Genomic DNA, 13,135 nt, shown 5'->3' with positions numbered 1-13,135 from the left:
TATGTACCATTGCTGAAATGAAACTTTATTCAACCGCAGTCTAACTGAAATATAAAACAGTTGGTAAAACCAGCTTATATTGCAGATGGATCAGAGATCTGCGTTATAAACCTCTGACGTTAGTATATTCAGAGTTTTTCCAATAGCTTGCGATATTAGAACAAACAAAAGCCATACAAATTCATTTTTAAACAGTTTTTAGAATTTTATTCTTCCCTGAAAACATTTCTAAAAGGCTCTCAACAGTTTTCAGCATTTCTAAACGAAAGGCAGAGTCAAAGGAAAGAGAAATATATGAACTTAGCAGTAATATTCAAACTTCCTGTTAGCTGTTGAAAGATGGCTTTGTCTTGAAGCGTGAATGAAGCATTGACACGTCATCGAAAATACAGCTTCCTTTCCTTTGCAAGTCCTCCATATTTATTTTCACATAGGAGATAGTCGTTACCAGGACAAATTTGGCTTTTTTATAGTGTTTAGGTATGATGAACTGAAGGACTAGGAAGAGATCTATCTTTTGAGTTTCTGAGCCAATCATGCCAATTATTACTATTAATAATAACCACATATCAGGGGCACTCAACGTTTTAAACCCCAGTTCTTGTTTGAGCTTAGTTATGGACTCTCAAAATATTTGATGGTCTATTAATATCCCCAAAGTCATTCTCCAAGTTCAGTAACCCAGCTATAACATACCACACTATTAGAATTATGATACAAAATCAGTTAAAATGACATTAAATCCCAACTAATTCAGCCCCAGGTAAGACAAGACAGAGACATTGGGGTTTTCATTAGCATATTCAATTTTAATGTTCATTAATGAAGCCATTCAATAATGGGAAACTTTAAATGACTGCCACTACAGATCCATCAACATAGTATTAAACATCACGGAGGGTGAACTTTCTACTCCCCATGAACGAATACTCCGTAATCATCCACAATAAAGCCTAAAAAGAATTTGTTCCATCAACTCCTTCAAAAGCTATTTGCAATCAGTTTTCTTTATCCAGCATCAGACTGAAAGAACAGGTTTTATAGATGTAATTTCCTCTAAATGAAGGTACAAAACTGTTGGTTGTTGGCAAAGTTCTTCAGATTGATAGATGTGCCTCAAATGCATTTCAAGAAAACTGCCTGAAGAATTGTTAACTAAACCATCCAAAAGAAAACCGTTAGGTTTATCACATTACTATCTGCAAATGGGAAAAAAAAAAAAAGGAAAAAGTTTCCATTTCACTCCTTCAGGCCGAACTTTTTCACTTGGTTGTAAAAGAACAGAAGAAGTCCAACACTTTTTAATGGTTTGGAGAATAGCGTTTTGGATACGTGGTAGACAAAAAAATGGCTGAATCAGTACACATATTTTGTAAACAAGAAATGATATTCATCATGATTTATTACTGTGGTGAAAAAACAAGAATTTTGACTCATCATAAAGAAATATTCAATCATCTATGTTTAAAGAACTTTAAAACTGTATTGTCTGAAATTCAATTTTTACTACGGTGCTGTGGGACTATAAATAAGTATCAGCACATTCAAAAATATAATTAAATTGAGATTAGAGATTTTAATGTCACTGGTGTTCTGAAGAAGCCTCTCATACTGATTATATCTTAAGAGCAGAATTTATGATTTATGACCAGGCGATAAACTCTTCGAGATGGAAACCATGATGCACCAACCTTCTCCGACGGACCTTTGTTTCTGAAAAGATCAGCGTCTCGGAAAAAAAATACAGAACTGGCTGCTGCAAATTTGCAATGCCGCCTCTTGCTGGTCACTTCATGTAAGCCATAGATTTGATAACATCACGGTACTTGACATGTGTGGATATGTTTAACACCACTGTTTTGTCAGATTGCGTTTGAACTACACTGTGTTCACTGCGATTTGACATCCAGCAACACAGCAGGGGTCCGTTCAAATAAACCACACGGCAGATTTCAATGTCATTTCCAGCTGCCTACGGCTTCAGCTTTTGTGATTCTGATGTGGTGCATACGCATGGAATAAATATATCTGGAGTTAGTCTTTGAATTGAATAGACTGTAGAGTCCTATATAAAGGCAGACTTCTACTTCCACTCTCCAATAAACCGTTTTTAAAACTATTAAATACAAGATTCTGCCATATTTTCAACTACTTCTCATAATGTTGTATAAATCTGAGTACAGACCAGGTACTGTTATTTAAACTGAAATTTAGTTAATTAGTTGGGATATACATTATGCAATAATCATGAAATAAAACAATGCTGAATTTACCTTCTGATTCTGTATAGTCGTAAATGGCTATTTAATGCTCGACTATTACTGTTTTTTTTTTTCCCCACATGCATTTCTCATAAGTGTTTGAGCTGCTTTGGGTTCTGTTTGAAATTTTACTTGATTCCTGTAAAGTGTTTAGAAAAGTGCTGTGCATATAAAAATTATGTCAGTACAGATCGTTTAATTTCTTACTTATAGACTCCTTAGTTCAGAACTAGTTTACTGTAAAAGTTTTCAAATAAAGTTTGAAATTATTTTTAATCATTTGGGAGAGAAGGGGAAATCAATAAAGACAAGTTTTAACGTTTTAGAAAACAAAATAAAATTGTAGCTGTGAGGTAGAGTTTCAGTTTTGCTGCTAGAAAGTGCAGTTTGATTGCATAGCAGTTAAGCTGAATGGTGTCCTTCACTGTCTCCTGCCTGCCTGGGTGTCTCACATCTGCAGCGTGAGAGACATAAGAAACAAGTTGGATCTAAAAAGTTGCCTGTGATCGCAGAGAAAGACAAGATTATCAATAAAACACAAATTTAGCGCATAGCACACAGCAGAAAGCCATTCATTTAGAGCAATCTGCCAAATCTCCCGTTTAGAGTGGTAGTAAAAAAAAAAACTTAGCCCCCCAGAGAGAAAACTGTGGTGAGTGGATCCAAGCTTCAGGGTCTCCGATTGCTGCTTCTTCTAATCATTTGCCAGCATGCCAAACAATATTTTGGCAGCACTCCGTATGGGGAAAAAAAAAAAGAAAAAAATTGTAATCAACATCTCTTGGAGACGTCGGCTTCATCACCTCAGTTTAACAATAGACGTCAAGAGTTTAATGTCCATATAAGAGGGCTAAAAGAAAAGCTGGAGAGGAAAGAAGGAAATTATGTATCCACACATTAATGATAGGTCAGAAGGGTTCTTCCTCAACAATCTCAGCTGAGGCATGCTGCGCACTGACACTGCATGACGCCATATTATGTAGTCACAAAGGCTGTTTTTTTTTTTTCCTCCTTAGTTCTGTGAGCATGAGTGTCCATCTGTATCCAAATCTGTTTGTCACTGCGTGAGTGTGGCATGTCATGGATTCAGGGAATGCAAGTTGGAGGATGATCTGAATCATGCAGATAATACTTGTAGATCACCATGCACTCACTGACATGAGCCAACAGAGGACCCTTATATTCACTTGGGGATCACAACTGCCAGGAAATACAAGAGATTCCCTCTAAAAATGTTTGAAACTGCAAATTAAAACCGCTTGTTTTAATTTGGCTCAAATCTCCGAGCTAGATTTGAGCCAAATCTAGCTCATAACATAACTATATGCACAACGTATTGCTACATAAGTATTGCTAAGACTACCTCTATTGCAGTAGTCTTAGTACTACCACAGTCGCTAATATCCACAGTGTTCCGCATCTCTGCTCTAGGACTCAGAATGCTATTAATCACGATTAATAAATTAATTCAATAACTGTTAACTAATTTAGTAATCACTTCATCCTTAACTGGCCTCTAGAGACTAAAAAATAAAGGCAATTTCTTAAAAGAACCCAACACTCAGAGCAGTAATCAGGCCAAAACACAAAAAGTTGTTTCATTGTGTTTTAGGCACAAAAAATGTTTGATTTTAAAAGGAAATTGATTTCCTCTTTTAATGTATTTTATTTCTTTATTTCACTGTATTTCTAATATTGAATAAAACAATTCAATTTGTTAAATAAAACAGCAAAGTGAGACTATATTTTAACCCAATTAATCACTTAATGATTAATTAACTACTAATCGTTAGTTGTAAAAATATAAATTCAAGTTATAGTCCACAGAGAAATCGCCTCCCAAAAAAAAAAAAAAAAAAAAAAAATGGAATAGTCAAAGACCAAATGTAAATCTAATTGAAAATGAATGAAAAATGTTCAAGCTTTTTCAAAAATAATGAGGGATGAGGGGCAAATGCAGTTTCTAGATGTGAAATGCTGACAGAGACATTCAAAAAGGCTTTCATCTCAAACTGCAGAGAAAAATAACTCAAAGCATCAACTCAGTGGGGCTGATTGTTAATGCCCACCACACTTTTCAGATCTTCATTTTTAAAGCTTTGTTTTAAACCATGCATTAATTTTCTCCTGTATACTATTCTGTATTTTTCTAACTCATAACACCCAAAAATGTAGATCAAAATTTGTGGATGTCATGTGAACATGATGAATGAATGAACATAATCTGGGGGTATGAATACTTTAATAAGGCAATCCAAGTATGGCAGCGTGAACATTGACATATGCATGTGGTAAGAGATTGCAGAATTGAACAGAAAGAGCACTGAGTTTGTTTTATGCAAATCTTTCACTCTTCACCAAGACGTTTTCATTTGTAAACACATTCCTGACCTCCTGAGTGTTGGTCCCCTTTCCTGTTTTTATTACTGCGCTTTATCAATTTGCTTCAGGCAAGACGTGTTCATAATAATTACTTACTGGATGTAAAAACATTTGCAATAACAAACAGATAAAAAAAAAGAACTCAGCATGAGCGTAAATTCTTCCCACATGTGCTACCCACTATTAATTAACCCATATTAAAAACTAAATTTTTGTTAGCCATCAATTTATTGCCTGTAATGCAGCTCAACGTGGTTATGAAATGAAATATTGCATTTATATCACTTTTCAGGACACTTAGACTATTTACATAAAATCCTCATGCACACTTTCACACAATGATAATGGCAAGCTCCTGGATTGTATATTGCGCTATTGGCTGTTCTGACAAACACCACCAGGCAAGTTGAGTGAAATGTCTTCCTCAAGGGCACAACAGACACAGGTGAGGCAGAAGCTCAAACCAGGGACCCATCAATTGCTAGACAGTATATAAGGCCACCATCACACATAAGGGCAAAATATCCCCGAGGTATTGGGATTGGAAGTTCAAACAGCTCAATTACAGAATCATAGAAAGGCGTTCATCTAACAGGTGCAGTCTATAAACAAGGTTTCTGAAAGTTTCACCAAATCAAATTCCAGACTTTTTAAGACCTGTTCAAGACCATCATGAAGGAAATTTAAGACCTATATGTCTTTGGAGAAATAGGTCTTAAATATATAGGACAAAAAGCTAGCCATCTAGCTAGCAAGGATGTTGGCAGTGAGTCACAGACAATGAAGACGTCTGCTTGACTCAAAATTTTGCCTGACAGAATAAGTGCAACAAGATGCCCCAAATGGCCAATAAGCAGCCGTTTTTGTAATATCACCCGTAGTACAAAGGAATAACAAGCACTTGGTAAAACAAGGATTTAAATGTTCATAAGGCATCTTGCCAAGTACTAAGTCACTAGAGAAGTGGTCAGGAGTGGTCAGCTCTGCAGGTGAAGCCTTAAAAACAATTTGTGAGTGCACTTGATTAATTGATGAGTCAGATAATAGAGCATAATTGATTAAGAGCACCTGGCTCATGCTTGGGCTTTTAATTCCAGAACAACCCCCAAGTTCACAAACATGAGGGTTAATGGGAATATCAGACCTGGTGCTAAAGCAAACCACTCTCAGTCCCATCGCTGCTCTTTAAGGTTCTGAAAACACATATCACGAAAACAGAAAAAGACTGTTAAAGAGGCACAGCCTGAACCTTAAGCTTTTAGAAATCAATAGCTATATAGTGTTTAAAAAAAAAAAAAAAAAAAAAGATTTCAGAAGGGTACGTTTTTGTCCAAAGAAAAAAGGCCAGGTGCTCTAGCAACTCCTAGTGTTTATCTAGGCACATCGCAGACCACAGAACATGGACTGAAACCTAACAATGTTTTGGAAATGTGTAATTTGTTGCCAACATGATTTATTGGCGTTGTAAAAACAAGCTAATCTGCAAACAGTTTCTATTGCTTTTCATTTGTCTGTTTTCAGCTAGCATTAATTGAGTTTAAAAATGTTGACGTATTGACTGGTTTATAAGCTTGCAAGATCTCTAGGAAGTCTTTCGTAGATTCATAGCCCTGAACAAGCTTCCACATTATTTTTTGTATGACTTCAATGTGATTTAGACAGCCGTGTACAACATCAGGATTCAGTGCCAGCTTAGTTTTCTAACCGGCAAGATAATTAAATTTGCCAATGAACCGTATTTTTTTCCTGCAAGAAATCGAAAAAATGTAATTGAAAGAAAAAGACTGGTGGGGATTAGATGATCCTTTCCATTTGCAGCATAAAACCTTCCGTATGATAAGGCTAAGTCCTGCTTCGGGGGAATACTTACCTCACATTTAATAAAATTAGATGTGGCATCAGAATGTGTCAGAGTTTATATGAGGTCTTGGGGGAACTCAGCAAACTGTGGTGAAACACACTTGGATCTGCAGTGTGTGTACGTGCCGATGTGTGAACTGTAGAGTTCAGAGGACAATAAACTCACCCCGGCTGCAAAACCCAAACTTCCATCCAAGATCCGCTTCTGAACAGATAAGAAAAAGAGAATGAGCGCAAGTCAGATAAATCAATATGTTGAAACCTTGACAACATAAAAGCAATAGTTCAGTTAAACTGTTAGTGGGCACAACATGTCAAAAATTGCTTCGATGTCTACAGAGTCAAATGTTAAGACTGAAAAGGCAACAACTTTAGAAGCAAAACCACTTAGTCAACAGAGGGATTTCTCACGTGATGCGACAACAATGTCAACAAATCAATAGAGAAGCTAGCGACAGTAGTTTAAAAAGTGTGTAATTTGAGAACCAAAAAGCCTAAAAGTAGAAAACATTGACCAAGTATACATACATCTTTCCTTTCACAGGTAAAAGCACAGGAGCGAGTGAATGTCATGGAGCTTTTCGAAGAATCCCTTTCCAACTATTTGTTTTGGAAAATGGCTCCTTTTTCAAAGAGTTTTGACTCACTGAATTTAAAAGGTCATATTTTTAAAAAAAAAATAGTATTTCAAGTTGTAGCGGAATATCTTTTGCATAACGCTTTGTTCAGGCTTGTTGAGTAGAAGAAAATACTTGAGGTTTGGGTTTATAACATTAGAAAATAATTTTTTTTAGCGTGTGTGTTGAGCAGCAGAGTGCAGGCTAGCTAATACAGTCTGACTAATTAACTATGTAAAACTGGCTCATCAGGACTTTTTTTTTTAAAATAAAACTACAACGTTCAGTTTTATTAAACCATTTCCATGGTTTAATCTCTTGACCATAATGGTATTGCTTTTTTTTAAATCATCCTTGAGAGCTGGTATCTTTTACCAGCCCTCTTCACTTCAAACCATATTTCAATTCAGAATTCAAAGATTTTATTAATTTATTTATTTATTTGATATTACTTTTGTTCAACAACGACACAAATATCTCAAATACATATTTTCATATAAGGGGCAGCAAATTTGTTAGTAGTACTGTTGGCTTGCACCAGGAAGTTGTTGGGGTCAAATCCTGGATTGTGGTCTTTCTAAATTGAGTTTAAAAGTTTTAACCATGTCAAGCATCAATGCAGATATTTCAGATCATCTTAGATTGTACCAGAACTTCACCAGCAAAGCAGCTTACCAAAATGATCTGATGATCTGTTTAAAAATTATAGAATGTGTCAAATATCTTAACAGAAGGGAAGAATAATTAATTTGAGTCTATGTGTATGCATAAGCAAGATGCATACTTCTACCTAATGCATCATCTTATCATCACACTGACAGTTGTTTCAAGTGTTAGCCAATTTTTTTCTAAATGACAGGATCAAACTGTTCCATAACAGATTATTAAACACTTAATTAAAGAAGACAGGAAACAAAATAAGCGGGTTATCTTAATTGAAAATATGGGACAGTTTTGACTATCACATAAAATCCCCATGAAATAAAAAAGTTCAAGGGATAGTACTTTTTCAAGACACAGCATATGCTTTTTTTTCTTCGTGCACAACTGAGACATGTTTTGGTTATACACAAGTAATTTGAAGAATCAACAAGTGTTTCACATTTCTCATGAAAAGTAAATTATTAACCGTTAAATTGATGGCAGAAACGGTGAAAACAGGAAGGACCCTTGACTGATCAGAAGATTTAGATCGAAGACTTGCTGGGGCACCTTTGATCACATTTTCTTTGTCATGTGTTCGGATTCTATGACCATTCTGTCAGATGATTGATGGCGGGCTTCATCAATGTATCTGAGGTTCTCCAGAGGCAACTCTCTAAAGGAACTCCAATTTTTGATCACTGGGTTTTTACTCGCAAGCCCGACCGAGGTATTTTACATTCCGTCAATTTACAGAAGGACATCAGAATGGAGCCTGCACTAAAGATCAGGTGTCTACATGATGCATTTCATGCTTTTTAATCAAAAGATCCGTTAAAAAAAAAAGCTTTTGCTTTGTTATTGAGCTTGGAATGCACAGTAAAGTTATTAAAGTAATTTAATATAGGAAAACTAAAAAAGAACAGCTGAAAGGGTAGGAAACCTCCATTTGGCTGTATGAATAAATTTGTATGCAAAGTTAGGCTGGAATATGTAAGCCATGCAGATTCAGGAGAAAAGTTTGAAGAGTTGTTGAGGTCTCTGATCACATAGAAACAATTCAGCTATTATTTGGCTTGCAAAGCTGAGGTGTAACATGCTAATCAAGGAGCTTTGGAGCTGCTAGCTGGAGGATTTTGTGGGTAGGGAGTCAGGGACTGCATTTGCTTTGCATTCTGTTTTTACATTAAGCCATAAGCTAACTTGTTCCAACCTTCAGCTTTGCATATATGCATGACTAATACCCCAAACATTTTCAAACTCTATCAACTGAAAATAGAAGCTGCCAGTGTGTACCTGTCGGCTGGAGAAGATGAAGACGAGGGCGGCTCCCGCGGCGGTCAGACCCCAGGTGAACAGAGTGCCCAGCAGGGCCTGGATCACAGGGCTGTAGCCTTCCAGCATGGTGCCACACCTGGCAAAGCAGGATGCAAAGTCAGTCTCTAACCAAACCACCATTATGCTGCAGTCGCTTTAGCAACCGAGAAGATTATGGTGCTGATAAGTTCTCCTCTAAGGCTAAAAGACATTATCTTGGCAATGTACTGAAGCTTTTGCCATTTTATCACAATAAGGTTTAAAATGTCAAGGCTTTTTATTGATCAATCAACACAAAGTGGTGCACAATTGTGGAAGGAACATTATATGCGATGCTCAAATTCTTTATGCCTTTGTATTCACCCAACTGAATGCTTTCCAGAACTTTCTTTGCTACAGTTCCAGGTGCAAGTCCTTATACATTTACAGACTGGCATTTTTGTCTATTCTTTGAAAAACAACTGAACAGGCTAGTTGTTTAGCTCAGTGGTAAAGCAGGTGAAGCACATAGAGAAGCTATAGGGTGGACCCCGAGTATTTTTAAGGGTTAGGGACCACCATTGTCTATGCGAATACCAAAAAACACTTAAATCTACCTACTTTAATTGTTCAAACATTAAATATGTCTTGATATCCCCAGTGCAAACTGTTTTAGCATAACATATACAGTCTTTCCAATCAATGCCATTTTTGAATCAAAAGATGTTCCTAAATCATTGTGACCCTAAAAATCAGATTTGAATCAAAAGACACTGAAAGATTCGCACCTCTAGTTGTGGTTCATGGCAAACAGCAAAAGGAAACTTCAAACAGAAAATTTGACTGACAACTCCAACATCAGCATGTGTGTCCTGAAACCATCCGTTTCCTGATCCAGGAGTCGTCCTTTAAGACTGTTTCACCAAATTAAGATGTAAACAAGCATGAAAATCCTGTTTGCTGTGGATTACAATATCCTGCCCTTCTTTATTTGCTTCTCTGTGACCACACCCACAGTGGACCGACTCCCGGCTTTGTAGAAATCCAACAGAAGTGACAAATCCAATATGAGGTAGGAAAATGTGCGGCAAAACACTTGCAGTTTGGTCAAGAAGTTTTTACTTTTACTAAAAAAAAAAAAAAAAAAACTTTGAATAATTGTTGCCCCTTTGTTTGTTTTTGCATTTTTCTCAAAAATTCTGACAAACAAAACAAAAGGACAACAACAAAAAAAACAGTTTAACAGAATGATGAAGCACCAATTAAAATTTCAAATGTCAATCTGCAGAAATCTAAATGATTAATTTGGTTAATAAAGCTCATCCCACTTTTAGTAATAATATATTAATTTTTTTGTAATGAATCCATTAATCTCACCATATTAAAATGATATACTTGACACCAAAAGTTTATATACTCCAATTAAAAAGACAAACGCCTTTATTTTTCACTGTCTGAAGTTAAATCAGAGCAAAATTCTCATTTTTTAAGTCAGTTACAAGTAAATTAATTGCCTTTAAATATCAGAAGCCACGTGCTTTAATCCAGATTTTAACCCAACCTACAGTAAGAATATTTACTTTGCAATAGTTGTAACGGCTGATTTTATAATGACAAATGCTAACAGCTGTGTGTCGTTGCTAACTTAATGAGGCTTCGGTTAAAGAGGAATAAAATGTAGGTGACAGCTGTCATTTTCGATTTAAAAGCTCAAAGGCATTTATATTCATTCATTGTTTAAAGGCGCCATTAGGGCAGCTTTACTGTGGCGACATAAATTCAAAAGACTCCTTTAAAACTCGTCAATTTGCCTTGGTGTGTTTCGAGTCCTAACGGAGAACGTAGAGGCTTCTGGCTTCTTTTCTTTTATTACCAAGACTGGATAAATGAGGAGCATCCGAACAACCTTACAATTCTTACTCTTGCCAGACAATACTGACAGGATTTCGTACACGACCACTACTTTTAATAACAGGGAATAATGTGTTTTAATTCGGCTGAATTTGTTTCCCGAAACTGTTCACCTTTTTGGAAGTTTTTCAACAATAAAGTCGACCATACTCACTTTCGACCTGTAGCTCTGTGGACTCCTCTGTATTTACTTCCTATTTCCCAGATCACGTGTTAATGACAGCTGACGCTCCGCCCCCACTGGCAGCCGATTGGCCAGTTCATTGACGGCGGGAGTTTTTGCTTTTGATCGAAACTAGATTAATAAAATTGTACAAAAACACCTCATAAAGCGAATTTAGAATTATATTAGTAATAAAATCTATTACACGTTGATATAGTTAAGCGAAACTTAATAAATAAATAAATTTAAATGAAGTATACTGTTCAATTTGACAATATACGCTGCACTTAAATTAAATCTCGTTTTAAAAGCTTTGGGGTCTATTTACATGTTACTTAAGCAATAAACACTGAAGAAAATACCCAATGAAAATAAACAAATACAAGAAACATGAACATGGCAGCAATTACTGGTAAAAAGGAAATACACACCCACTGGCCACTTTTGTTAGGTACACCTTACTAGATCTAGATTTTTGATTTTTTTTTTCCATTTTAAAGGAGCCTTAGCTCTTTGTGGCTTAGATTAAATAAGGTATCAGAAACATTTCTTAGACGTTTGGGTTGACATTAATCTAAAAGTATGCAGTTGTTTTAGACCAGTAACTCATTTTCATGTCCAATAAACCATTTGCAGTAGTGTTTGCTGCCAGAAACGGTTAATCCTTTAATGCGTTTTGTCAGTTGTTTTCCTTTTTTTTTTTCTAAAACTTATTTTTTTATCCCTCTTTTTAAATAGGTTTTTCTTGTTTCACCAACAGAGAGAGAAAACCTGCGCACACACATTTAAAAACAAGCAGATTCAAGATGAATCCAATTTTGATCGGGTTGTACGAAATTATCAGTCATACCATCTGAATGCTGCTAATGAAATCGAGTCATCAGAAGTGTTACTGCAGTATTTGTCTCCCTAACACCTCACATGTTGTTGGTGTTGTAAGAAAACAGGACTATTGTAGATTAAATGAGTTTTTATAATAACAAAAATGTGACAGAGCATTAAATGATCTTTAGTGATCACTTATTTACATTTCCTGTTTCTTCTAAAAAATTTGAAGACTTTAAAATATAAAAAGGACCTGAGATTTTTACTTCTGCTTCTGTTTATTTTTGGATATTTTGCACAGCAGTGATCCGGGCTGTCTTGAACTTTGACCCGCGGACCAATTCAACACATTTTGAGCTTTTTTGTGTTGTCATTCAGAATTTTCTGTTTCTAAAGCACGGAATCTCCACCGAGCTGCAAAATTCAGATCTTGCACCACATCTGATTTGAGCTACTTTTATGGCTGACTCATTGGTCTGAATGGTTTTTATGCAACATACCAGCCAATTAACAAGGACAGTCTCCAGAACAATTTGTGTTCTTTTTTAATAAAAGACACAATTACCTAAAAGGGGTTGAAACATTTCTGGGAAATGTTTATGAAATAAGACGTCTTATTGTTTTCTGGGGAAACATTCTTTTTTTCACAAACATTTCTAAAATGCTTCACAGTCCTCATTTTGTAGTTACCGAAGCTGCTGGGGGTTGAAGGGAAAACAAACTCCACAAAGCTGTGTGCGTTCAGCCAGAGACGTTCAGCCTATGAAAGGAGCATTCCTGCTCCAACGCATCTGATAAATAATACAGTATGTGGATGTAGCCATATGGCCTCCTCTTTCTCATACTTAACATCAGCTAAGGAGAACAGACTAACAGGAATAGCTTCACTGACGGATTAAAAAGTTACGCAACATGCTAAGCACTCAAAGATTCTGCGGTTCAATTGATGTGACGCTGCCCATTTTCCAGTTCACTCTTTATAAATGTTAAAAGAAACGCCTTAAATAACTTGAACATTTCAGTTGTTCATCCAAATATTAGCATTTTGTCACCTCTGTTGCATTGCTGCCAGGTTTGGCAGCAATGCGAGTGGATCGTTTTGTGTTGTCCGAAAAATAGACATTTAAGATAGAGGGAAAATAAAGATGCACCGGGAAAGGTTATTTTAGTTTGTTTTA

The 13,135-nt window shown here is 36.0% G+C and overlaps 1 protein-coding gene across 4 annotated transcripts in view; it reads right to left on the bottom strand.

Annotated features, from left to right (window-relative positions):
- Positions 1-11,203, bottom strand: part of LOC129377490 (zinc transporter ZIP11-like) — a 120,508-nt gene extending 109,305 nt beyond the window's left edge. For all 4 annotated transcript variants that reach the window (XM_055057472.1, XM_055057475.1, XM_055057473.1 and 1 more), the window contains exons 1-3: positions 11,124-11,203; positions 9,059-9,176; positions 6,670-6,708 (exon numbers count right to left, since the gene is read on the bottom strand). In XM_055057472.1, coding sequence (XP_054913447.1) covers positions 6,670-6,708; positions 9,059-9,166 — 147 coding nt within the window. In that variant the 5' untranslated portion in view covers positions 9,167-9,176; positions 11,124-11,203. The remainder of the gene's footprint in view (positions 1-6,669; positions 6,709-9,058; positions 9,177-11,123) is intronic.
- Between the last annotated feature and the right edge of the window lie 1,932 nt (positions 11,204-13,135).

The sequence above is a fragment of the Poeciliopsis prolifica genome, unplaced genomic scaffold (genome assembly GCF_027474105.1).
Source record: "Poeciliopsis prolifica strain line A6 unplaced genomic scaffold, Auburn_PproV2 SCAFFOLD048, whole genome shotgun sequence".
NCBI lineage: Eukaryota > Metazoa > Chordata > Actinopteri > Cyprinodontiformes > Poeciliidae > Poeciliopsis > Poeciliopsis prolifica.
The sequence above is the reverse complement of the archived record's forward strand: the minus strand, read 5'-3'. Positions and strand labels throughout refer to the sequence as shown.